This window comes from Lampris incognitus, chromosome 3 (genome assembly GCF_029633865.1).
Source record: "Lampris incognitus isolate fLamInc1 chromosome 3, fLamInc1.hap2, whole genome shotgun sequence".
Taxonomy (NCBI): Eukaryota; Metazoa; Chordata; class Actinopteri; order Lampriformes; family Lampridae; genus Lampris; species Lampris incognitus.
Window position 1 is genome coordinate 105,080,146 of NC_079213.1, and position 25,124 is coordinate 105,105,269.

The window sequence follows — 25,124 nt, forward strand, 5'->3', positions numbered from 1 at the left end:
GTCCCTGTCCTTTAAGTAGGATTCAAACTAGTTTATTGCTGTGCAGGAAAATCCCACCCAGTTTTCCAGTCGGTCTAGTAATATGTTGTGGTCGACTGTGTCAATTGTAACACTGCGGTCCAATAATACCAGAACTGAGATTCTGCCACTGTCTGTGTTTAAGCGGCTGTCATTAAAGACTTTAACAAGAGCAGTCTCAGTGCTGTGGTGTAGTCGAAATCCTAACTGGAAGACATGGAAACTGTTGTTTAGTGCCAAGCAGTTGTTCAGCTGCTGGAAAATGGCTTTTTAAATTATTTTACTTAAACGGAAAGTTTGATATGGATCTATAATTGTTCATAAGGGAAGTGTCTAGATTATTCTTTTTTAAGAGTGGCTTCATGACTGCAGTTTTTAGAGCCTGTGGGAAGAAATTTTAGAGAAGAGATGTGTTGACAATTTGTAGAAGATCTGAGGCCATGCAATTAGAAACATTTTTGAAAAAGCCTGTTATCAAAGCAGCAGCAGGAGGATTTCAGATGTTGTATAATATCCTCCAAGATGCATAATGTGGTCGATTTTTGGTGAAAAGCTCATCTTCATGTCACCAACTAGTGTTTGATTAAAATCTCATTGCATTATGACATTTTGGTGATAAGAGTCAGAGACTTAAGTCCCCCCCCTCCCCCCATGTTCTCTAAAGCCCACACTGCTTGTCCTGCTTATGCAACATTACCACTCTGTCACATCTCCCATTCACTCTTCTGTGTTACCTCATCACCGAAAGCAGCAGCTGTCCCTGCCACTGGAGCCGGCTGCACTAGTGGCTTGCATTGATAAGGGATGGGATCATCTTTTCTCCTCCATATTTTATTGAAGATGGTGAATCAGGAGGGGGATAAGTCCCCTACCTCAGAAGATTCCTCAGTTGCGTACAACCCAGCTGACTGTTTTACTCTCCATTGTTTTATCAATTACCAAACAACAAGCTGCATGCACGAGCATCGCGGTGTGCTTCACTCTGTGATCCTCCCTCTCCCACCATTCTATACCGTTCCCCATAATTGTGCTGGAGCAGTAATGAGGACACTGCATGCTGCACTGTGCTGGAAAGGAGTTGTATACATGGTTATCATTTGTGTTTTCATTAGTGTCATAGCTGAAATCGGGATTTGGAAGTCCCACAGAAAAGCTACAATAGCTGTGTTTCCATAATGTATTCTTTGAAGTATCGTTTTAGAAAAAGTTTATGGAAACAACAAAATTTGAAAAAACTGCAGTTTCGCAAAAAAGTTTTTACGCTTGCATGAGGTGGTTTTGCCTTTTTCGAAAAAGAGTTAATGTGCTAAATGGGATATGGAAACACCTTTGCCGAATAAGTTCTGACAGAGTGAACATTTAAGTCACCATTTTTTTCTCGTAGATAGCCAAGGCGACTGGTTTTGCAACCAGTAGTTTAACACTATTGATTTGTTAACTTTGCCTCAGACAGTACCTCTCAGCAACTCCTACAAGTCATATTGATTTCAGAAAACCAAAATATACTTAGCACCTCACGCTTCTCGTCAGGAAGCAGATATTTAAGGCAGAGTTACTGATTAACTGTTCAAGTGATTATCAGATCATGTATCTTTAATTCTAGCTAATAATCCTTGGGCTCTGTCTTTCTCAGCTCCAGCCCTAGATGTGGATTGGCAGAGCAACAACACATTTGCCTCCTGCAGTACAGACATGTGTATCCATGTCTGTAAACTGGGACAGGACAGACCCATCAAGACATTCCAGGGACACACAGTAAGTATTTATATGCATTTGGGCATGATCAGTTAGTACTATCTTGTTGGCTGCTCCAGGTTTATTTGGGGAAAGAAAGACTGGTAAGTTTGAGGTGCGGTTGGTGTAAAGACAAAGGAGTTTAGATTTCTGTTGGCTTTGCGTGCCCCTGTGGACAAAAGCGGTAATGTTTCTGATCTGCATTTATCCGGTTATAGCTGGTGGTTTTGTTTTGAAGAGAAGAGTGAGACGTGGTCATGTTTTGCCAGAACAGCTGTTTTTAAGATATACAGCGATGAGCTGTCTCCAATTGTGGCCTTGTCTGTGTGGCGTAAATTGTTTCATCAAATTTCATGGGGGATCTGACCGGGAGACAAGCATTTGGAATCATTATAGCAATATCTAATCTTTTCACTGATGGTCTCATTTGTGTCGGCTACATGGAGGTATCAAAATTAAATGTAGCTGATAAATAGACAATGAATATCTCATCGTAGCAGCTTTAAGCACAAAATGGTGAGAGTTAAGTTTGGGGCTTTACAAAGTAGGTAAGTCATGAGTAGATTTTCACAAGCATAACAAATGTGTGAAATGTGTGTGGTTAGGTGCAGGCTATGTCTGTGATGAGTCGCATTTTATGTAGCCCAGTGATATGTGTGATTGTGTCCATGCACAAATTCTGTCTGTTTTTGTGAGTAAATGCACACGTCATCTCTCTCTCTCTCCCCCCAGAATGAAGTAAATGCAATCAAATGGGACCCCACCGGGAACCTGCTAGCCTCCTGTTCAGACGACATGACACTGAAGGTAATCTCCATTGACAGTTTACTGCTGTACAGCCTTCCCAGCCAGCCCTCCCTTGAAACAGAGTACTAGCATGTTGCCCTTGGTATAATGAACAACTTGTGGCAATATCTGACAGCTAGGTTTCAGATGTATTTTTTAGGCTGTTTAAAGGGAAATTTCCAAATGCAAGTTTTTTTTTTGTATGGAAATATATCAAATTTGAAACCAAATAATACAGATTGACATATAACTCCATTAAATTTTTCAGGCTAAATCTAAAGCTCAGAAACTATTTCTGGGCTCTTGGTGTGAATTCTCCAGCAATTTTGACAGTTTGGTGCAGTGCAAGTTGGTAGAATGAATAAAATGGATGTGTATTCCAGATTATCAAATTCCTCATGACTGAACTAAAATCTTATTTTTACCAAAGAAATGTTTTTCAACCCCACTCTCTCATTAATGTTATATACTAACAACTAGTCCTTTGTATCACAGTAATACATGTTCCAGTTTCCTGTTAAATTACAGTAAGTTGTTAGAAACGCAGGGTTTCATTAAACTTTGGTTGTCTTTTTGTTTTCAGATCTGGAGTATGAAACAGGATTCATGTGTCCATGACCTGCAGGCCCATAGTAAGGAGATCTACACCATCAAGTGGAGCCCCACTGGCCCAGGAACCAACAACCCTAGCGCTAACCTCATGCTAGCCAGGTGTGTGTGAATATGTTTATGTACAGCAAGAACAAACCACTTCACTGAAGTTGTACGCAATGCTATGCTAACTGGATCACTGTATATAAAAGTGATCCCAATTCACACCAAATGTCAAATTAATCGAAAAGTTTGAAGTCTGACATTTTGGAGGCAGAGCATTATCAAAAACTCCCTATCTCCTACATACATCTGCATCCTTATCCTACTAATCCCCCCACCTCTCCAATTTACAATTTCATTTAGCAGACGCTTTTAGCCCAAGCGACATACATCTGAGAGTTAATACAGCACAAGCAAGGCTCAGCGTTTTCGATTTTCACCGAAAAATACCCAGCTTTTCTAAAAGGAGTAGATCGGTTTAAACTGATTTTCAGCCGGATTTTATGTTTCCACGGATCCAAAAGTTGTTCCTTCATGTAAGGTTATGTAACAGTGTCCTCTTGTGGTGAAATTCGGCATGCTGGATGGCTTTGAAAAATAAAAACCAAAAACGCTGAGCCTTGCACACAAGCAAGGATCTAGTCAGGAGGCGGCAACGTAAGTAAATGTAAAAAAAACTAGGTTCAAGTCCAATACGACATAGGTGTCAACAGGCAGTGCACAAAGGCAAAGGCGTATAGAAGTGATTTTTTTTTTCTTCTACCTTATAATACCATCAGGTGTGGAGGTGTTCGAGAAAGAGCTGGGTCTTTAGCCTTTTCTTAAAGATGGAGAGGGACTCAGTGGATCAAATGGAGTTTGGTAACTCGTTCCACCACCAGGGAACTACAGAAGAAATGAGTTTGACTAGTGACTTAGGGCCCAGTTGTGGCGGAAGTGCCAGGCGCCTTTCATTGGCAGAGCGTAGCGAGTGGGACTGAGTGTAGACCTGAATGAGGGAGTTCAGGTAGGCGGGAGCCGTTTTAGTTGCTGTTTTGTAAGTAAGCATTAAGGTTTTGAATTTGATGCAGGCAGCAACTGGGAGCCAATGGAGGGATATGAACGGCAGAGTGACATGTGCTGTTTTGGGTTGGTTGAAGACCAGATCCTTGAAAGTGCAGGCAGGGAGACCTGCCAGTAAGGAGTTGCAGAAGGAGTTGTGCTGCATGCTCAGACAGGTAGGGTCTAATTTTCCTAATGCTGTATGGGGCAAATCGGCGCAATCTAGGCCACGTGAACCTTAAAGGTTAGTTGGTTATCAATCATGACACCCAGGGTTCGGGCAGACTTTGTGGGCACGAGTTGGGTTGATCCGAGCTGGATATTGATCTGTTGTTGTATGGATGGACTGGCTGGGATGACATGGAGCTCAGTCTTAGATAGGTTAAGCTGAAGGTGGCGTTCTTTCATCCGTGCCGAGACTGTGAGGTCATGTGGCGGGAATGATAGGAAGAGCTGGGTATCGTCAGCATAGCAGTGGTGTGAGAAACCATGGGAGCAGATGATTGCACCAAGTGAGGAGGCATATAATGAGAAGAGGAGGGGACCGAGCACTGACCCTTGAGGTACCCCTGTGGATAAGCCATGCGGTTTGGACACTTCGCCCCTCCAAGATACTCTAAAAGATCTCCCCAAGAGGTAGGACTTGAACCAGCAGAGGGAAGATCCTGAGATACCAAGCTCAGTGAGTGTGGAGAGGATTTGGTGGTTAACCATGTCAAAGGCAGCTGAGGACTGACCAGCAGCTCTAGCCAAATGCATTGGTTCTATTACTGACAGGAGTGCAGTCTCAGTAGTGACCCCGCATAAAGCCAGACTGATTTGGATCATACAGATTGTTCTCAGAAAGGAATTCAGAGACTTGGTTAAAGACTATACGCTCAAGTATTTTTGAAAGAAAGGGTAGGAGTGAAACCGGTCTGTAGTTTTCAACCTGGGCTGGGTTGAGTGTTGGTTTTTTGAGCAGTGGGGTGACCCAAGCTTGCTTATAGGCACACACCCGTTGTAAGCGAGGAGTTGATGGTCTGTAGGAGGTTGGATAGTATCGGGTCCAGCAAACAGGTAGTGGGACGGGAGTCCAGCAGAGAGAATGAGGTGGGTGAGGCACTGTTAGCTGGCAGTGGCAGATGGAGTTGGTCAGGCTCAGAGAACTGGTTACTGATGGCAGAAACCTTATCAGTAAAGTACGAGGCAAACATGTCAGGAGTGAGCAGAATGGAGGTCGGAGGTGTATTGAGGAGTGAGTTAAAAGCAAAAAACATTTTTCGAGCATCGGTGGCACTACAGATCTTGTTCTGATGGTAAGTGGTCTTTGCTGTTTTTAAGCTGGAGGAGAATGATGCTAGGAGACGCTGATAGTCACTGAGGTCAGTGGACTCTGGTTTTATGCAATTTTCTCTCTGCCACTCTGAGCCCCGCCCTTTGCTCCCTGATGACCTCAGTGAGCCATGGACTAGTGGGGGGGGGGCATTACGAGCAGGTTTGGATGCTAGAGGGCAGAGATTGTTAAAGAGAGGAGGCTAGTGAGGAACAGTGTGTCTGTAGCCTCGTTGACAGGGAGTGAAGAGAATTCATTATGAGAAGGCATGGAAGCCAAGACCTCATTGGAGAGTTGGGTCAGTGTAAGGGACCGGAAGTTTTGGTGGAAGGAGACCCTTTGTGGAGGAATGTGAGGATGTTCCAGTAAGGAGGCCGTAAATTGAATAAAGAAGTGGTCTGACAGATGTAGGGGGTGACAGTCAGATTTGCTGTGGAGCAGTTCCGAGTCAAGATCAGATCAAGAGCATTCTCCGCTTTGTGTGTGGGAGGGGTGGGGACCTGTCTGAAGTCAAAGAAGAGACATGAAGTCAGTAAGGATATTCATGTTCCCATGACAAGCAGAGTCAACAGAGAGTGCAGTGCAGCCAGTGTGACAGTGTTTTCTGGGCGTATCCCTGTTTTGGTCAGGGCTAGTACTTAGCAAGTGCTTGGATAAATTCTGTTTTGTTTACAGCCGATTGGCAATTCCATAAGCCAAAAGTGAAGGAGTGAATAGAGGAGGCTTTCCTTTCTTTTTTTGGATTTTCCCCATTCTTCCAAGCCGTCCCAGTCGCTGCAGACTACCACATGCCTCTTCCGATACACGTGGAGTCACCAGCCGCCTTCCACCTGATAGCGAGGAGTTTCACCAGGGGGACGTGGGAAGATCATGCTATTCCCCTCAGTTCCATCTCCCCCCTGAACAGGCGCCCCGAACAATCAGGACACATACCCATATCTGGCTTCCCACCCGGAGGTAACACGGGGATTCAAACTGGCGATCCCCATGTTGGTAGGGAACAGAATAGACCACAACGCTACCCAGACACCCCAGAGGAGGCTTTCCTGTCTGTGGCAGATGCGATTTATTGATACCATGAATGACGGGGATGTCTTTGTAGCACATGGTGGGTGAGGCAGGCAAGGAGAGAGAATAGTAGAAAAGGGAATTGCCAGTCAGTGTCTTTACACAATGGGGGCTGACGCTACAGCGCACCTGTGTGTTTAAATACCAGGAAGCACAAGTACCACAGCTGAACCCGCCCCCATCTGATTTTCACAAAAAAGGAAGCAGTAGAGGGTGCGACTCGCATCTGCTGATCCAGCTATTGACGCTCAGAGAGTGAAACTAGCAAGTACTCGGCCCAAGAAAGCCTGATAACGACCTAAATCCGAATCAAAGCAAGTTTTAAATCACTTACCAAACGACTGCAATCTCCTACGTTCAAGATCAGAGCTTGTTCTGCTGGGTTTAGTTCAGTATCTTATAAACTGTTGGTGAAAATCCCGCCCCCGTCTGATTTTCACAACAAAGGAAGCAATAGAGGGCGCGACCCACATCTGCTGACCCAGCTATTGAAGTTCAGAGAGTGAAACTAGCAAGTACTCAGCACAAGAAAGCCTGATAACGACCTAAATCCGAATCAAAACTCAAGGCAAGTTTTAAATCACTTACCAAACGACTGCAATCTCCTATGTTCAAGATCAGAGCTCTCCAATATACTTTCCTATTTTCCACAGTGCATCGTTTGACTCCACGGTTCGTCTATGGGACGTGGAGCGGGGTATCTGTATCCACACACTGACCAAGCACCAGGAGCCAGTCTACAGTGTGGCTTTCAGCCCAGATGGGAGGCACCTGGCCAGCGGCTCCTTCGACAAGTGTGTCCACATCTGGAACACGCAGGTAGGAGATAAAGAGAGACAGCAAGAGGACATTTGCATATGAGTTTAAGGGACAAAATCATACCAAATTAAAATTAGTACATGATTCTTCCATGACCATGGACTTCTTGGTAAACATTTATGAACATGAAGTCTCTACGAAAGTTAAAATAACAGAGCAAAGGACACATTTCAAATCCCGGAACTGATCCTTCTTCAACAGGAGGGTGGATTTAATAGATACCCTGGTAATTTGGTATGGAAACTTTCAATTTTACACTCCTGAGGATTTATTTGCTAACAATTATCATTTTTGATAATTTCCATTGCTTCTGTATCTAAGACATAGCTAATCCACAAACCACGAGTGCTTTAGTAGTTGTTCATTTTAATGGCGACTGTTGCGTAGAACATTCCTAGGAAAATTGTTCAGTGCATAGCGTTTTATATCTTCACTGCAGCCAAGTGAGAAATAAACCAATTTCACCAAAATTCTCAGATGAAAGGAACATGTGGCAATACAAGACAAATCCAGTACAGCAGCACATTCACTCAAACTGATATTCTGACCATTTATTCCCACTTATTCCCCTCTTCTTTCTCCCTCTCATTCTCTAGACGGGTGCACTAGTCCACAGTTACAGGGGGACGGGGGGAATCTTTGAGGTGTGCTGGAATGCAGCAGGTGACAAAGTGGGAGCCAGTGCGTCAGATGGATCTGTAAGTAGACACAGGGCTGTTTTTGGTTGACTCACTTATTTCTGTATATAGAATTGAGAGCTGCACACATCCCACTCCTTCCCTTTACCAAAGTAAAGTCAGTGTTACATGAATAATTTGTAATTCTTAAGGTCAAAATTGGAAAATTTTCTTTTTTTCTTGTGATGTAGTGACTTAACTGCTTCTTATTTGTCCCAGGTGTGTGTATTAGACCTTCGGAAATAGTGCTGCTGCTTGTTGGAAGCCATGGACCGACCATGAATGTGTACATAGCCAAATGACTGTCCCTGCCTGCCCCGTGTACTGCTCACAACCATGGCCCCGCCCACCGACAGACAGGAAGCAGAAAGCAGGGAACAGGAACAGGAAGCAAGCACCCGACACAGCAGGTCCAGACAGTGATGGATGGATAAATGGATGGATCGACAGACAAGCAGATGGATAGATGTAAGGATGGAAGCGCCCTTCTTTCTTGATCTGTGCAGAGACTCTAACAGAGACGTAGGAATGACGCAGTCAAAAAAGAAAACTATAAAAAGACAAAAAAAATACAGATCCGTATATGTACCAAATTTTGGAAGCTATTTTGCTTTTTTGATCTTTACACCATGCTCATCATCGTCATCAACAAAACAAAAAAACATTGAAAAAAAATGATCTTTGTTAGTAGTTGGATCTCAATGTGCAGACATATCAACTTCTCCACCATGCAACAGGACAGCAGTTAGTTTGTTTTTTAAATTTCAGATTTATTATTTCCGTGTTTTTATATTTTTTAATCTTAGGTCGGGGGTGGGGCTGGCTTGGGTCTGATAAGACTTGCATTACGTGGAGAAGTATACATACTCACCTGTGCACACACTCAAGTACACACACATGCACACAGCAAACATTTCTCACAAACTTGATAGTATCCTCATTGTTGTTTTGAACCAATGTGGCAACCCTTATAGAAGTTTTTTTTTATTTTTTTTCCCATATTTTTCAATAGTTGTTTGAACAGCTGTTCTGGGTTGTAAGGTTAACATCTAAATGCAGTAGTTGATGTGTTATCTTCTCCAGGGGACATGCGATGGGTTTTCCTGGTAAACCCACCAGGGCACATGAGACAGATTATGCATTGTACATCTAGAGGCTTTAAAAAACATTCTCTAAAAGAATGCTTCCGTTGTACACTCAGTGATGGATCTATAAGTTTTTATTTTCACCAACAGTTCCCCTCTCTGGACAGGCAGGGCTGCTGTAGCAGTCCTCTGTCTTGATTGGCAAAAGGGCATATGACCAAGGAGCGAATTGACTCATGGATGAAACTCCCCTTTTTTGTGACTGAACGGGACTGCTCTGTGGTTTGGGTAAAGAGAACATTTAGTTAAATCACAAACGAGTCTAGCCACTAAACACTTGACTAATTGGCCAAGTTTCGGTACAAATTGAACAACTGTAATTGGTTAATGCCTTGTTATGTTTTGGTTTAAACTCAGACATGCCGGCATGCATGACTGGCTAGCTGAACAGCATTGCTAGCTAAGCAGCAGAGGCACCATTTGATGGTCAGTGGGTACAGGAGGCTGGTAGAAGTTCTAGGGAACCACTCAGCCACACGACAACTCGTGTTTAAAATGTACTTTTTAGTTCCATATAGGTTTATGGGAGAGCACGGATCGGTTAAGTTGCCAAGCTGAAGTGCTTTGTCTGGGATCGGACTGTAAATTGGAGCAAACGCAAAAGAAACGGTTAGTTCAGGCCTGTTGGGTTTTGATCCAGTGTGACGTCTCTCGGTTTTACATGCACATCTGTCTGCTGTTCAGGCCGTCAAACCTAGCAGTAACTGGTTAAACATCAACGGCTCATCTTATCGGAAGAATTTATTAACACTTCCATTTTAAGATCCATTCTAGGTATTGTGCTAATGTCATTTTTCTTTTACCCTAAAAAAAAACCCCAAGGCAAAGCCATCTTGAATTTTGCTGGACGGTTTGGTGTCAGGTGGCATCAGTGTAAGCCATTAGCACTTCTAGGCGAGACGTGAGCGGTGCGTAGGGTTCTGTCATCCAATCCACGCTGACTCCGTCTTCCGTAAACGCCTACCCAACCGGATGTTGACGACTGTTCTGGGAAGTACAAACCGCTAGCATTGAAAGCGTCGTAGAAAATGAGTAAAGTTTTGTTTATTCTTGCTATATAACTGTTAAATATACACACTTGTTTGTATTCCAAGGGATTTCTGGAGTCATAAAGCACAGGATATTTCTCTACCTCCACAGACGCACATCGTCCATCTTGCTTGCCCGATATCAGATAGAACTGTCACCTCGGTCACGCACGCACGAATGCAGGCAAATGCCGGGGCGAAATTCGTATCCTCTCGTGCTGAATGTGGCCAGTGCAGGATGTGACGCACCCGGAAATCCGTTTGCTGGTTTGAAGTCCGTTTTGAGTGGTTTTGCGGCGGGAAATTGTACACTGAAGTCCGGAGAAAGATAAATAAATGTTTTCACTTAATTGTCTCACTTGTACATGTTATCATAGTGTCATGGACAAATATGGAGGAAGAACACTGGTGTACAAGTTACTTGCTTAGCCAAGTTAAGATCGCTAACAAATACCGTGAAATATGAATTGATGCTGTTAGTACATGTTCCATTTATTTACGCTCAGCGCATGTCTCACTGCCAGCCAGGCGGCGTCGCTGTTGCGAGGCAGTCTGTAGTTTTCATGGGCAATGTCGTACAATACAGGCTGGTTAGACGCAGCAATAACCAGTCCCCCCCCCCCCCCCTTCCCGGCTCACCAACAAAACTACAGACAAGCGGGGTCAACCACACACCCTTCTTTGCTGTTGGTCGCGGCTGAGGATTCGGCGGTCAAAGTTGAATTCCGCGCGAAGCGACGATGCGACTTTCCTTCGCCACCGGAAGCTCGTTGCTTGCATAAATGGAAGTGAGCGGGAGGCGAATATTCGTCAGTATTAATTGCGTGCATGTGTACCGCTTGACGTTGCCTCTGATTTCCGTGGGGGGGGGGGGCGGGTTCGACTCCCCCCTAACCAATGACTGGACACCAACATGTCCGCCTGACTACAGCGGCATTTATAGTCGACGCTGATGCGTAGCCATGCCAACATGCTGGACTTGCCGGGCTTTCAAAGGTGGAGCAGAGCGAGGTAATAATACTAGTGTAACGTGCACGGATAAGAAGACACGCTGGCCGCTGGCCGCTGGGTCTGACCCTTTATCTAGCGGTTAGCGATGCCTCCTGCGGTGCGGGCGATGCGGGTTCGCGTCCCGGCCGCGGCAGTTCCTGTGGTTGCGTTGTCCCCCTGAATTCGCTACCATATTTAGAAGACACGCTGAGGCCATTAAGTGACCGTTCCCAAGATGTCGGGGTAATTCGCCCACATAGACCCGGTGTCTAGTCTGGGAAGCTCTGTGTCAAAATGTTTTCGACTACATGGTCGGCGTTGAGGAGTCGCAAATTGACAAAAGCGTGAATACGGTCGGTCCTACGACCCGTGGCGCTGATTGACTTCACTCCACGTCACGACGCCAGACCGGAATCAGTCACCTCGGTGGCGTGGGCGGATCCAAAGGCCTGGAACCAGGCAACCGTCTTGCTTGATAGGGGGATACATGCGGTTTTCGCGCCGCTGATTCGCCCATATCGGAGGAAAACCAAAAAAATAATGTATTGTTTCACTTATCTTACTTCCCATTCCTACTTGGTGAAAAGCCCGAAAGTGTGCGGTGAAGCGGAGGGACATCACAGATGATCGTGTCCATAGGTTCACAAAATGGCTGAAAATAGGAGATTTGTGTAATTGAAACAGCCGTCTTTGGAGATTAAGCTTCACTAAACGCGTCAAAAACGGACTCGAAGCGTAAAAAAAACGCACGCGCGCGGGGCACGGGGGCGGGGCGCGCTCACGGAGTCAGTGTGGGTTGATACATGTAATAGAATTGGAAGCGCATCTGTTCCGAGAGACGCCCAAGTGATGGACGCCAAAACCGCTTTCCATGTGGGCTGGCCGTCGGGCCGACTGTGCATGGAAACTGTTCGTTTCCTTGTCAGTGAGCTGATGATTATGATGTTTCTGGAAAGGCCGCCTTAAAACAGGCCCGAGCGAGACACGTCAGATTCTCCCCATTTCAACAGGTGCCACAAGGTCAAAAGAACTGCGTTCAGAAAGCATGAACATCAGATATCCACAAGTCCCGTGGAAACGCAGCTGAAGAGAATCTTGGCACCAAGATTGTATTTGTTGTGTTGACTTATGATGGGTGATTGTTAATCAAACAGCTCCGGAGCAGATCCAACATTAACACAATACCTTGACATTTTGAATTTTGTTGATATTTTCCAATACCAGGCACTTGTCACACAGCGGCATGAAAATACCTTGGCTGAAAAATCGGTTGGTCGAGCATTACTTGAAGTCTTAATTGAAACCAATAAATCATAACACTTAGAGCTAATTACTTGCCTACAGCTCTACTGACTGGCAACACCCACCAAGAGGGGATGTTAACAGGCCTGCCAGACCATTCTTTGTGACAAGGTCCTGATGAAGAAAAGCAGACAAAAACGGAGAATGTCCACACGGTCTCTCCAGTTCATCCTTGGTCCTGCTCACCACCTGAATTCTGCTCATATTTTATTACGATGTTCCCTAATGACCGGACATTTTATACTCTTTTAAAGAAAGATTTAAAAGTTCAACTTTTTTGTAATTTCTTCTAAGATTAAAAAGGAAAAAAAGAAAAACTGTCAACTGATGACGATTCATTGGCTTTGATAATTTACAGCATGTTCTTTACGTTGACTGATTGTTTCTCTGATGCTTCAGTGCAGAGTAAAGATTGACTCTGTAATCTTAGACTGGACGTACTCGGCTGTGTTGTGGTAAAGTCATCACCGGTCCTCAGGTGTGTTTGAAGCAAATTGCCACGAATGCTTCCCTTCACACAGGGTCTGGGCTCGCTAATGACTCAACACTGAATTCGAAGAGAACACCTCTCTAAAGATTACGTTAAACTAACTTTCCCAGCGAGCCTAGACGGTGTGTAGGGAAGTTCCTTCTCATGTCTTTTTCAGGACGTTTTAAGGCCCATGACACCTGTATTCAACTATGAATTTCCAGATGTTTCCGCTCCCGTCCCTCATAATCGCTGTTCATTTTTCATAGCTTTTGTTAAGTTGCCCGGGCACCATCCCTGAATCAAAAGCACTTGAGTCGACAGTTTTAGGAGACATTAGCCGAGATCTTCTTCAGACACTGCATGCACACAGCGAAGAGAAATATCCTGTTTTTAGCTCCTAGTGGGCAACAGATGTGAGGCCTTCGTGGCTGTTAGAGATACCTTCCTGTATGAAGTGAGCCCTAAAAAGCATCAGATCTGTGACACAAAGAGTTAAAAGCTGTTTAAAAGGCCAAAGCTGCTGGTGATAGAACAATACAAGATTACCGAGTCAACCTTAATCTGTGTCCCCTCGACTCAAAGCATCGTGTCAGCCCAGCAACATCTCCGACGGGGTCAGAGCCTGTTTTTCGTTTTAATTTCTTTTCTTTTTGCAAGATACTCTTGCATCACAACATCGATCTGTTGTCATTTCAATCAGATCAGTGAAAAAAAAAAGTCCAGAATAAAATATATTTTGATATTAAGAACGTGTCTTTTTCTTTTGTGTGTGTGGGGGGGGGGCGAGTTAAAGGTGTCACCAACACCTTGAGTAACAATTGTCAACTGCGGTGTCAATGACAGTCATCCACAGGAAATCTGTGATTTTAGCTATTTATTGATCTCAGTAAAACAGAATAACAACGTCTGACTTAAATACACCAGCAAAACATTGCAAGACCTCTCACTGTGGGTCTCGTGTTGGTGCTTTATGTGGCAGTCCGGAGGTCCACTTAAAGTATAGGTAGACTTTTTAAATTTAAGCTTTGCACCCTTTTTTTCCCCCCCGTTGGCACTTGTTTTATTTTTCAGCTTCTCTCCAGAACGTTTATCAGGATTGGTTTTTTTCCCCTAACTGAAACTGACAGATTTGGTGGCTTCATGCAAGCTAAAATAGATGACGGATAAGGCAACATGCTGGTTATACTATATTGCACAGTTACAGGCAGCGACTCCGCAGTGCTAAAGAATGAGAGGATGGAAACATCCTCTCATTCTTCTCACAGGCGCCAAATGAATAGAAAGAGTAGAAATACAAGTGTCAAGTTGTCCTTTTAAAAGGCCAAATGAATAGAAAGAGTAGAAATACAAGTGTCAAGTTGTCCTTTTAAAAAAAAACCGAGTCCGCTTTAAGGTCTGGAGCTGTTATAAAAGCAGCATGTGCTTTTTTCAAACTCACTGTGAGACGAGTTGCATCTTTTATGAAGCCCAGAAGCTGTTGTGGTCTCTCACGTAATAAAACTGGAGAATTGCACACATCATTTAGCCAGATTGCTGCAGATGGGGTGAAAAAAATACAAATTCAAATGGTGAATTTCAAGAATTTAAAACCTCCCCAAAAGCAACACAGAGCTGTAAAGTGGCTTTGGTTCAAGAATGGGAAGCTGTGGACTTGACTTTATCCTGTATGAGTGAGATATATATATATATATATATATATATCAGTGCTAACAGCGTATGAGTCTTGACTTCCACTGTGTTCCTTGGCTAAATGTTGTGCTCATTTGTTGTACAGAAGAGACAGTCAAAAGAAGGGCACCACAGTGAGGGTGGATTTACAGGCAAAATAAATTAACAAGCTCATTTCATTCATAGCTTTCTTGTAATGGTCAAATTTGAATAAGCGATTAAAAACGACCTTACTGGGTGTCCGGGTGGCGTAGTGGTCTATTCCATTGCCTACCAACATGGGGATCACCGGTTCAAATCCCCGTGTTACCTCCGGCTTGGTCGGGTGTCCCTACAGACACAATTGGCTGTGCCTGCCTACGGGTGGGTAGCCAGATGTGGGTGTGTGTCCTGGTCACTGCACTAGCGCCTCCTCTGGTTGGTCAGGGGGCCTGTTCGGTGAGAAGGGGAACTGGGGGGGAACAGCGTGATATCCTTCCACGCGCTACGTCCCCCTGGTGAAACTCCTCACTGTCAGGTGAAAAGAAGCAGTTGGCAACTCCACATGTATCGGAGGAGGTGTGTGGTAGTCTGCAGCCCTCCCCCGATCGGCAGAGGGAGTCGAGCAGCGACTGGGAAGGCTTGGAAGAGTGGGGTAATTGGCCAAGTACAGTTGGGGAGAAAAATAAATAAATAAAATAAACAAATTGATAGATAGACAAATAAATAAACATGACCTTACTGTCATTACCGAGGTACTAGTTGACATTCACTGTACAGGTGAGTTGTGTCGGTGTCTCTCGGACTGGACAAACACATCTGACCTTCGTAACATGTTAAACAGTTTGTCGAACACCTTAAAACAATTACTGGTTTCTGATTTTTAGCTGGTGAAGTGTTATGCTTCAATTTCCCAATCTCCACAGAGGCTTTTGCTGAAGTCCTATACATATGAGCAATGGGCCCCATTCATCAATCGTTCGTACGTACAAATTTGTTCTTACACACCCATGGAATTTTTTAGCCCTCAAGACTGTCTTGACATTCAGTACAAAGCATGATGGTTATTTGTTATTCCTCCCCCATAACTTGTATTATCCATCTCTTGTAACGAGCAATCACCTAGGCTTACAAAGACATCAGTGTTAGCCAATTATTCAGGGGTTACCTAGGTTCTACCCTGGTCTCTGAGGCATTCTTTGGGGCTAAAAACTTCCCTGGGTTTGTAAGAACACATTTGTACGTATGAACGATTGATGAATGAGGCCCAGTGTTTCTTATTCTTACAACAAGTTCTTTGTTTCAAATAGCAGAGGCTGCAGATGTTTCCTAAAGCCGGTCAATGACTGAACGATGTGTTGAAGCTAATGCTGTCTTTTTTTTTAGGTTTGAACGCTTTCCTGGTTTACTGGTGGAGGACTCAGCAGCTCTGGCAACATATCTGCCTTTAGTCGTCAGTCTGCAGAACACTGTCGATCAGAGTCCAGTTCAGTTCAGTTTAGTCTGAGCTGAATACCCGAGCTGACTCTACAAATAAAGACCAGTCCATTCCAATTTAAAGTGCAGAGTATTGATTCAAGTACACTATTGTAAAAGTCAGTAAAATCAAGCAACTAAAAGGTAGACTATACGGCCAAAAGTATGTGGACACCTCTTCCAATGACTGGATTTGGCTGTTTCAGCCACATCCACTGCTCTGGCAGATGCATCAGATCAAGCACACAGCCATAGAGTCTCTCTAGACAAACATTGGCAGTAGAATGGGTCGTACTGAGTGACTCGGTGACTTTCAATGTGTCTCTGTGTGAAAGTAAAATTGGCATGAAGTATTAGGAATTATCATTGTATATTTGTCTCTCTATGCCTGTGTTTCCATTTTGGTCAAATCTGCTTAAAAGGAGACTGCCTGAACACCCCAGAGGGGAAGGAGTAAGGAATGTCTTTCCCTATACCTTATTTGGCTCTTTGTTGGTATCACCAGGAGCTGTCATGAGATAAATCATAAAGGGAGCTCTCTGAAGGGCTCCGAGTCGGTTTATGTTCTTCTTAACTCACAGTGCCTATGTGCCCCCCCTTAACTGGAGATGACCAGATGTTTAACCAACCTATGGTATAACGCAGAGGAAACGTATATTCATTGGTTGGCCAAAGTTGACCAATGAGTAGATGTTTCTTTGCCTGAGAAAGGTATATATGCAAAATAACTCCTTTGTGCATTTGAGAACACAGGGAGGAGGGCCCATGAGGTGGTCTGCTTGTGTATTCTCCGTATGGTATAATAATTGTCTTTTACCATCTGCCACCAGTGTTTTGGGTAATTATTTCTGAGTCTGAGTCCTGAAAGTTCACAGGTAAATTTCCACGACATTTGTCATAGGATGCCACCGCCCTGCTAGATCTGCCCCGGTCAGCTCTACGTCTGTTACTGTGAAGTGGAAACGTCTTGGAGCAACAACAGCTTAGCTGTGAAGCGGTACACAAGCTCACAGAAGAGGACCGCATAGTGCGTTAAAAAACACTCACTACCGACTTACAAACTGCCTCTGGAAGCAACGTCGGCACAAGAACTGTTCGTCAAGCGCTTCACGAAATGGGTTTCTATAGCTGAACAGCCACACAAACCTAAGATCACCATGTGTAATGGAATTGTGTGGAGCACACCACCATTGGACTCTGGAGCAGCAGAAACATTCCCTGGAGTGATGAATCATGCTTCACTATCTGGCAGTCTGATGGACCAATCTGGATTTGGCGGATGCCAGAAGAAAGTTACCTGCCCGAATGCATAGTGCCAACAATAAAGTTTGGTGGAGTTCTGTCTGGTCTGGGGCTGTTTTTCATTCTGGGCTAGGCCCCTTAGCTCCAGTGAAGGGAAATCTTAATGCTACAGCATACAATGACATTCTAGAGCACTGTGTGCTTCCAACTTTGTGTCAACAGTTTGGGGAAGGCCCTTTCCTGTTTAAGCATGACAATGCCCCCGTGGACAAAGTGTGTTCCATAAAGGCACGGTTTGCTTAGTTTGGTGTGGAAGAACTTGACTTGTCTGCACAGAGCCCTGACCTCAACCCCATCCAACACCTTTGTGATGACTTGGAATGCCACTCTTTCCCCAACATCAGTTCTCACTAATGCTCCTGTGGCTGAATGGGAGCGAATTCCCGCGGCCACGTTCCAAAATCTAGTGAAAAGTGTTCCCAGAAGAGTGCAGGCTGTTATAGCAGCAAAGGGGAGGAACAACTCCATATTAATGTCCATGGTTTTGGGACAAAACGTTCAACAAGCACATATGGATGTGATGTTTGGATGTCCACATTTTTTTTTTTGGCAATGTAGTGTATACTTCACCAAGCCTGCCGTGTATGCTAATACTCGCAACAGTCTCATGTAATATTTCTCACTTCAGAAATTAAAGCTTTTTGAATGTCGAACTTGGATGACAGACTTTTTATAAAAGCTAATTATAATAATGAAAAAAATCATGTCCTGAAGTGTCAAAGGAGGGGTATGGTGAGAAAATAATGTTTCTGTGAAAAGAATGTCAGACTGAAAACAAGTTTTTTTAAGGGATTCGCATCAAAGAAGGAAAATTCATTGTGCTGGAAACCGGGAACTATGGCAATAACTCTTAAGATTCAGGATGTTCCTGAATCTTAATTGAGGTCAAAACGGAAAACGCTGAGGTTAAGTCCAAACCAACACAGTATAGTATTGTCAGACACAGTTCCCTTCAGGTCTGTAATGTATTTTCTAAATGGCTCATTGGGAAATTAACCATGTCAGCAGCTGCAGGCTTTGGTCCTTTCAAGGACCATTCTTAAAATTGCATAAATAATAGAGATGGACTTATAAGACATATGTAAAACTATATAGATAGTGCATACCTAAATAAAAATTTCTTGCTTAATAATTTTATTCATATGACTTAACAGCAAAAGCACAGAGACAAACTTTCTTTCACATCAGAGACCTGGTCTTGTGTCGTGACTATCAGACATTATTGTGTCACATGGTCACATATTATTCTCTTGTTAGGGATGGGTATCGTTAAGATTTTAATAGTCCTACCACTTTTACTGATATCGATCCGGTACTTTAACGGTACTCATCAGTTCCTTTTGTTGTTATTTTTTAAGAGAAAAAACAAAACAAATGAAGAACAGAATTAACATTTTATTTTATCATATCCAGACAGAGTGTTACATTTAATCCTTAATCCATGTTTGTATAATTTAATTAACCCCCTGTGGGCTCTAGGCTGCTGTGTGTGTTTTGCACAGGGTGATGTGATGCAGCAGTGCAGTAGTTAAGAGGAAAGATGCATGCTTGGTACCGCCTGTTTTTCTAACCTCTCGCCTGCAGCCTTTGGCTAGCCCTTGTGGTGAACAAGGAAGCAGCCAAGTGCGTAAGCCTTTTCCCGCCAGTACATAGCCTCTCCTTTGCGAAGACTCCTGCCAGGCGTCCTTGTGGCCACACACGATAACTGGGCACCTTGCAGCCTCAGGCAAACTTGCTAGGGGATCTCAGAGCTGCAGTGGTCCCCACAGGCTGTTCATGGCCAACCACTGCCCCGCTGCCTTGTGGGAAGTCTATTGAGACAAAGGCTAGGGGAGCACACCCCGAGAGAAAAGCAGTGTGTTTGGCGGCACACATTAGCTGGTTCTTCGACAGTCTGGAGTTTCTGGCAGCCTCTTGCAGTCATGATGGATGACTGGTCGTCGTAGGTATAAGCCCTTGCCACCAGGACCAACCTGTCATGGAAAAGGCAGTGCTACTGAGGACTGCGCACCCCTTGTGACACTCTAAACACCGCCTTGCATAGGTCTCCACCTCTGACCATGGTGTACAATATCCGGCCTTATATCCAGTTGAAGTCCGGTGACGTTGGAGTGTCTGGTGATGGGAGTAGGGTAGAATTGGCCTAGGAGCTCTTAGTCAGAGCCCTGCACAGAAGCAGCACGAGGTATATGGTCGCTAGCAGCTGGGATTGAGTGCCAGCTGCTTTCAGCAGACCCCCATGTGACTATGCAGCCATATTTAGGGACCACACTGCTCACCCAAATAGAGGAAGAGCCCAGATAAGGTGGCCTAAAAATTGTCCACTCAACCAACCTCCTCAGTAGGTTACCGCACCTACCAGAATTCCATCCTGCGGTAAAAACAAGAAAACTATCCCATTCAAATTGGCTACATGGAATGTTTGGACTCTCCTTGATAATGATGGTAACAGACCACATCGAAGGACCACGCCGATTGATGAGGAACTGAGATGCTACAACGTGGACATCACTGCTGTCAGTGAAACCAGGTGCCTGGGTGAAGGCTCTCTGAGAGGAGGAGGAGGAGGGTACACCTTTTTCTGGAGAGGCTATCCTCTTGGCAGACAACATCAGCATGGTGTTGGACTGGCATTCAAAACAGCATTCTACCCAGCCTCACTGAAACACCCACTGGACTAAGTGAGAGGCTAATGACCCTCCGTATCCCCTTAGCAAAAGCACGCTATGCCACTCTGTTAAGTGCATATGTGTTAACATGTATTCTCACCATATTATGTTCAATACGGTAAATGTTCACAGCATGGCTTTTGTGGATACTGGGGACGCATGCGCGGTGGACCGGTCGGTCTTGGAGGGGAAACGTTTTTACTTGTTGTGAGTGCAGCTGGCTGGCGTGATGGCCGGTGCGTAGAGAGAAATAAAGTTTCTCAAAAGATAATAAAGGTCGTGTTTATTCTAGTTTAACATTGGTAGCAGAGGACGGTTTGAAGATGGCTGCAAGTTATAAAATTCCGCCGAAATTTGACGAGGCTAGGCCGTATGAATGTTGGAAGAATGAAGTCAACATATGGATGCGACTTAGAGAACTTGACAAGAAGAAGCGGGAAGAAGAAGCGGGAAGAAGAAGCAGGAAGAAGAAGCAGGCTCTCTCTCGCGGTTGCTTTGGGACTTGGCGGGCGAGCGAGAGAAACGGCATTGGAAATACCTGTGGAAGATTTGGACAAGAACGATGGTATGACAACTTTATTGGCGAAATTGGATGGAGTGTTTCTTGGAGAGGAAAAAGACCGCGCATACGAGGCGTACTCTCGTTCTGACAGTATTACAAAAGACAGTGCCTTGTCCATGGCGGACTATGTCATTGAGCTTGAGCAGCGATATAACCGGATGAAGAGATATAACATGTCGCTGCCCGATGCTGTGTTAGCTTTTAAGCTACTAGACCAGGGCTCTACACTAACTTTTTGCATTGGCTGCACTGGTGCGCCTAACCTTTTTTTTTAGGTGCACCAGCACAAAATTTAGGTGCACCCACATTTTTCATTGCGTCGCCTTTAACACCAAAAGGTCTCCTTTTTATCGCTCTTCTGTCATATAATGTGAATGATTTTTTTTTAAAACAATAAGGTGTAGAAAAAGCTTGTCTTTATTTTAAACACAATATATAAAGAATATATATATATATATATATATACACTCACTGGCCACTTTATTAGGTACACCTTGCTAGTACTGGGTTGGACCCCCTTTTGCTTTCAGAACTGCCTTAATCCTTCGTGGCATAGATTCAACAAGGTACTGGAAACATTCCTCAGAGAGTTTGGTCCATATTGACATGATAGCATCACGCAGTTGCTGCAGATTTGTCGGCTGCACATCCATGATGCGAGTCTCCCGGTCCACCACATCCCAAAGGTGCTCTATTGGATTGAGATCTGGTGACTGTGGAGGCCATTTGAGTACAGTGAACTCATTGTCATGTTCAAGAAACCAGTCTGAGATGATTCGAGCTTTATGACATGGCGCGTTATCCTGCTGGAAGTAGCCATCAGAAGATGGGAACACTGTGGTCATAAAGGGATGGACATGGTCAGCAACAATACTCAGGTAGGCTGTGGCGTTGACACGATGCTCAATTGGTACTAAGGGGCCCAAAGTGTGCCAAGAAAATATCCCCCACACCATTACACCACCACCACCAGCCTGAACCGTTGATACAAGGCAGGATGGATCCATGCTTTCATGTTGTTGACGCCAAATTCTGACCCTACCATCCGAATGTCACAGCAGAAATCGAGACTCATCAGACCAGGCAACGTCTTTCCAATCTTCTATTGTCCAATTTTGGTGAGCCTGTGCGAATTGTAGCCTCCGTTTCCTGTTCTTAGCTGACAGGAGTGGCACCCGGTGTGGTCTTCTGCTGCTGTAGCCCATCTGCCTCAAGGTTCGATGTGTTGTGCGTTCAGAGATGCTCTTCTGCATACCTCGGTTGTAATGAGTGGTTATTTGAGTTACTGTTGCCTTTCTATCAGCTCGAACCAGTCTGGCCATTCTCCTCTGACCTCTGGCATCAACAAGGCATTTTCGCCCACAGAACTGCCGCTCACTGGATATTTTCTCTTTTTCGGACCATTCTCTGTAAACCCTAGAGATGGTTGTGCGTGAAAATCCCAGTAGATCAGCCGTTTCTGAAATACTCAGACCAGCCCGTCTGGCACCAACACCATGCCACGTTCAAAGTCCCTAAATCACCTTTCTTCCCCATTCTGATGCTCGGTTTGAACTGCAGCAGATCGTCTTGACCATGCCTACTTGCCTAAATGCATTGAGTTGCTGCCATGTGATTGGCTGATTAGAAATTTGCGTTAACGAGCAGTTGGACAGGTGTGCCTAATAAAGTGGCCGGTGAGTGTATATATATATATATATATGAAGAATATATAAAGAAAAATAAAGTGTTTAAAGTGCTACACTGAGCTTAAACTGAACATTTAAAACATTTCTAAATAAAAGTGTTGGTGCTTTTAATGAAAAAACTTTCAATGGCTCCACCTCTCTTCATTTTCACTCGTTTTGTCGCGTAGACCAGCGTTTCTCCAACCTCTCCTGGAGGAGCACTTGTCCTGCATGGTTTAGATCTCTCCCTGCTCCAACACAGCTGATTTAAATGATCAGTGTTGTTATGAGGCAGCTTCGGGAGCTCATAACGAGTTGATCCTGTGAATGAGCTGTGTTGGAACAGGGAGAGATCTAAACCATGCAGGACAAGTGCTCCTCCTGGAGGAGAGCTTTGAGAAATGCTGGCGTAGACCTATAGGCTATTATTCTCCCGTTCAAGTTCTCTGGCCTGCTCAGCCTGCTCAGGTCGCTCGCATTTTTTGAACTGACACTACTTAGAGCAGTGAAAAGGACCACAGCCAATCAGAGGCAAGGACCCGCCCGAGCTCTGTCTCTTATTGGTTTAGACCACGATACCGTCAGGAGAACGCAGAGAGATGCTGCGCTTGCGAAAGAGATTTCAGTGTTCACCCGAGCAGCATCGGCTGCACCAGCGCCACCTATACTTTTTTTCAGTCGCACTCTTAAAAATGTTGGTCGCACTCTCGAGCCCTGTACTAGACACAGCCTGCCTTGATGAAAGGAACAGACACTTAGCACTGACTGCGTGTGCGGATTTGACGTTTTCTTCGATGAACTCGGCACTGAGGCGGATATTCGGAGGCGAGCTGGCAAGCGCCACACGTGGAATTCAAGTGAATCAAGATGAAGCTTTTCTCACAGAACAGATGCCGCGGAAGGGGTTACGTTAATAAACCAAATGTGACGTCGCAGGGTGGACAACGTAAGCAACCATTACCTGGGACTAATCCTCCTAATAAGTTTGGTAAAAGGTCTAGATGCGCCATTTGTCAGAGCACTTTTCATCGGGCTAAAAATTGCCCACACAGAGAGAGTGAACAAGTGAAAGTCACTGAAGATGTAGAAGAATGTAACATGACACTGCAATCAAAATCTACTATGTCAGATTCAGAGATCTTGTTGACTGAATCTTTAGGATCAGCTATTATTGATACTGCTTGTACTCGCACTGTATGTGGCGAGACAGCTGTGTTAATGATCTTAGCGAAGTCCAGGTAAACCAGTAGATGAAAACAGAAGTGCCCAGTTCTAGGCCGTTTAGATTTGGAGATGGAAATGTAGTATACTCCACCAGAAGAGTTAAGGTACCTGCAACAATTGGGCAGACTAAGTGCCAAGTTGAGACAGAAGTAGTCAAAGCTGACATACCACTATTACTGAGTAAGACATCCTTGAAAAAGGCAGGCACTGTTTTGGATATGGAAAATGACAGAGTTGTGATGTTCAAGCAACAAGTGCCTCTTGAGTTAACAAGTTCTGGACATTACTATGTAGACATCAGAGGTAAAGAAAATATGTCCCCCAGTGTAAAGGACCAGGTCCTTACAGTCACAGAGACCAGGGCCAGTGAAAAGGATGAGGTCCTTAGAGTCACAGAGAACATGTCCCCAGATGAGAAACACAAAGTTCTCTTGAAGCTGCATAAGCAGTTTGGTCACGCTTCTGCGGAGAGACTACTAAGGCTTCTTCACAGCTCAGGAAATAGAGATAAAGAATGTGGGGCTGTGTTAGAACAAATAGTACAGGACTGTGACATTTGTCAACGTTACAGTAACACAAAGCCAAAGCCCACTGTGGGTTTACCATTAGCTTCAGAGTATAATGAAATTGTCGCGGTGGACTTGCATGAGCTTGAACCTGGTGTATGGTATCTCCACATCATCGACCATTTCACCCGCTTCTGCGCCGGAAACATCGTAAAAACAAAGAGGTCGTCTGAAATAGTCAACTCCATCATCCACACTTGGATAAGTGTTCATGGTCCCCCTCAGAGACTGTACAGTGACAATGGTGGGGAATTCAATAACGACGAGATGAGAGACATGGCAGAAAACTTTAACATAGAGATAAAAACGATGGCGGGATAAAGCCCCTGGAGCAACGGGCTGTTGGAAAGACACAATCAAACGCTCACTGAGATCCTCCTGAAGGTGAAACGAGAGAATGGATGTGACTGGGAAACTGCTTTAGACTGGGCCCTTATGGCTAAAAACAGTATGGTTAGTGTGCATGGCTACAGTCCACACCAACTAATGTTCGGTAAGAATCCTAACCTCCCCTCTGTTTTGGTTGACAAACCACCTGCTCTAGAGGGTACCACGATGAGTATGAGGGTAGGGGCACACATAGCAGCGCTACATGCATCTAGAAAAGCTTTTACAGAATCTGAATGCTCAGAGAGGATAAGGAGAGCCTTGCGTAAACAAACCAGATCCACAGATGACAGATATGTGACAGGAGACAAAATATATTACAAACGAGCCGACAGCACAGAGTGGAAGGGGCCAGGGGTAGTTATTGGCCAGGATGGAGCTGTTGTGTTTGTGAGACATGGTGGCATTCTGGTAAGAGTCCATCACTCTAGGCTTCGTAAAGTGAACACACAAGACAAAAATGATCAAACTATAGAAAATGATGCAACTAGGGAGACAGAAAATGAGAGAGGCACTGTAAGCTATACAGAGACTAGTTCAGATGATGCACAGAGTACAGACAATGAACAGGATAATACACAGGATACAGACAATGAACCGGATAATACCAGAGATAGTGAAACTAATAGTATAGA

At 44.5% G+C, this 25,124-nt stretch overlaps 1 protein-coding gene across 6 annotated transcripts in view; it reads left to right on the forward strand.

Annotated features, from left to right (window-relative positions):
- tbl1xr1a (TBL1X/Y related 1a) overlaps positions 1-25,124 on the forward strand; it is a 97,419-nt gene that overhangs the window by 66,352 nt on the left and 5,943 nt on the right. For 3 of the 6 annotated variants that reach the window (XM_056275969.1, XM_056275970.1, XM_056275971.1), the window contains exons 11-16: positions 1,652-1,773; positions 2,485-2,559; positions 3,122-3,249; positions 7,210-7,375; positions 7,972-8,073; positions 8,272-13,728. In XM_056275969.1, coding sequence (XP_056131944.1) covers positions 1,652-1,773; positions 2,485-2,559; positions 3,122-3,249; positions 7,210-7,375; positions 7,972-8,073; positions 8,272-8,298 — 620 coding nt within the window. In that variant the 3' untranslated portion in view covers positions 8,299-13,728. Of the gene's footprint in view, positions 1-1,651; positions 1,774-2,484; positions 2,560-3,121; positions 3,250-7,209; positions 7,376-7,971; positions 8,074-8,271; positions 13,729-17,013; positions 17,179-25,124 lie in introns of those variants that run through there. The other 3 variants (XR_008809978.1, XR_008809976.1, XR_008809977.1) reach the window with 3 other exon arrangements.